The sequence below is a fragment of the Stegastes partitus genome, unplaced genomic scaffold (genome assembly GCF_000690725.1).
Source record: "Stegastes partitus isolate 25-593 unplaced genomic scaffold, Stegastes_partitus-1.0.2 Scaffold1858, whole genome shotgun sequence".
Taxonomy (NCBI): Eukaryota; Metazoa; Chordata; class Actinopteri; family Pomacentridae; genus Stegastes; species Stegastes partitus.
The window spans coordinates 99352-101602 of record NW_007579589.1 but is presented as its reverse complement, the minus strand read 5'-3'; the positions used below and the strand labels follow the sequence as shown (position 1 = coordinate 101602).

Genomic DNA, 2251 nt, shown 5'->3' with positions numbered 1-2251 from the left:
CTGATGGTGGAACATCTTTCTACATCTGATGGTGGAACATCTTTCTACAGATGATGAGCAGAGCAGAGAGGAAAAAATGCAGAAGCTGTAGAGGCTGTGAAAATGTCATTTTTTTTGTGGACAACTGCAAAAATGTTGAACATGTTGAATTCAGAAAGAAACAAACTGTAGTTTTATTCTGCGCAGAAGACATTTCTGAGTTCCCTCTCCTTCTAGTCTTGGTTGTTCTGGTTCCATCAGAGGTGCAGGACTTTATGTTGTAATGAAGACTTAACCTACAGTAATGAAAGAACGCCCAGAAACTGCTTAGAGTTCAGAGGGTTTAAAAAAAAAGAAAAAAACTTAATAGGAGCCTTGAAGGATATTTGTTCTGCTCTGTATTGAAGAGTCTACCTGTGTGAGCAGCTCTTTCAGGAAAGTGCTGATGAGCGTAGCGATCTTGTCTCCATCCAGCAGGTGAAACTGTCCCTCGGAGTCGCTGTAGTAATAAACTATTCGGTCGGCATCGCCGTCAAAGGAGCAGCAGGGCTCTCCCGGGCTCATCTCAACGCCTTCAGACAGGGAGGACAGAGATGCAGGAGGGAAATTAAAAACAAAATCTAATTTTCTCTTCCTCACACAGGACACAGACTCAGATTACAGCAACATCAACAGCACTGAGGTGACGAGGCTGCACTCTGCAACACCGGCGGCCTCGTTAGGCCGGATGCAAACGTCAACAAAATGCAAATACAAAAAATATATAGAAAATATCAGTCTGTATACTAGACGTTTGCTGTTTAACACTCTCCATCTTGCACTGTTTTATCTCATTATAAAGCTTAATTAGCAGAAATCGTTGTTTTCTTTTGACCTACTTTGTCTGATCTTTGCTCCACACGTCTGAGAAGCATCACAACCTCAAGTCTTGCTACAAAATATGATAATATCTTGATTTCTACACTACTAATTTTAAAAAAAGGCGGTTCACAGAGCAAACATCACAGGAAATATAGGAATAAAGGTGAAGAAATGGGAACCAAGCGCTCAACAAGCTAAATTAAAAGTAGAAAAAGCAAAATCCAAAGCATGCAAAGCTCACGTTAAAACACGATAAAAGGAGATTCATCACAAATGCTGCTGGACATATTTAGAACAGGGCTTCCACAACCTGTTGCAGGAGCACTGGGAGCAGAGCATCACTGCACAAGGAGAACACTTCAACGGGGATGGCAGCCACATTTAAATCAGTTTCTGTTGTTGTTGGGTTTTTTTTTCATTAAAATGAATCTAAAATGTACAAAAATCCAGTGCAATGTGTTCAAACCCGTTTAAAGTCTGAAAACGAGCACGTCCAGAGAGCGGAGTCGCACCTGTTGGAGGTTTCTGCTGCACTTTGACGAAGTCGGCTCCACACTGGTGGTTCAGCTTCCCTTTGCCGTCGTTGAAGAGGGAGATCTGCAGCTCCTTCTTCAGGTGAGCCTCCATCTCGCGCACCTTCAGGGCCCCGATGCCGTTGGCGCCGTCCACGATGAGGTGCTTCTGGTCGTCGGTGCGGTTCGACGCCTGCCGGAGAGGAAAACGTGAACGGATGCATAACACACAAGCACGACACGACGTGGACGACGGCATGTTTTCTTACGCTCTTGGTGAGCTGGATGAAAGCTTGGCTCAGCTTCCTGTAGTATCCGTCCACTGTGGCGTCTCCGTATTTACCCTGCGTGTTCTGGCAGCAAACCATGTAGTGGAGCTGTGGGGTGGTCACCAAGCCATAGTCTGACGGACAGAATCAGAAATACACGGAAATTAACTAACAAACAAACACTTTGATTACGAGGATGTTTCTTCAAAATGAAATCTACCTTTGCTGTGGCCGCCGAGAGAAGAAACTCCGTCCAGCACCGCTTGTGAAAGACTGGCGCTGCTGCTCCTGCAGGTAGAGAACATAATGGATGAAGATCAAACAGGTTTTTGCTCATTTTTCTGCACCGTGGTTTCATTTCTCGCTGCAACATAAAGTCCTGAACCTCTATGGAAACAGAACAACCATGAAGAAGGAGAGAGAACTCAGAGATGTCTTCTCTGTCCACAGCTTGGAGCACTGGAAAAAAAAATGTTGTCTCCACATCCTGTAGATAGTTCACTGTTTGCATTTCTACAGTTTCTACAGACTTTTCCTCTCTGCTCTGCTCATCAGATGTAGAAAGATGTTCCACCATCAGCTGTAGAAAGATGTTCCACCATCAGATGTAGAAAGATGTTCCACCATCAT

General features: G+C 44.4%; 1 protein-coding gene across 1 annotated transcript in view; it reads right to left on the bottom strand.

Annotated features, from left to right (window-relative positions):
* The window catches only part of pgm3 (phosphoglucomutase 3), a 10766-nt gene that overhangs the window by 5536 nt on the left and 2979 nt on the right, over window positions 1-2251 (bottom strand). Inside the window, exons 4-7 of the mRNA XM_008302690.1 lie at window positions 1842-1909; window positions 1622-1755; window positions 1353-1545; window positions 394-551 (exon numbers count right to left, since the gene is read on the bottom strand). Of these exons, the coding sequence (XP_008300912.1) occupies window positions 394-551; window positions 1353-1545; window positions 1622-1755; window positions 1842-1909 (553 nt within the window). The remainder of the gene's footprint in view (window positions 1-393; window positions 552-1352; window positions 1546-1621; window positions 1756-1841; window positions 1910-2251) is intronic.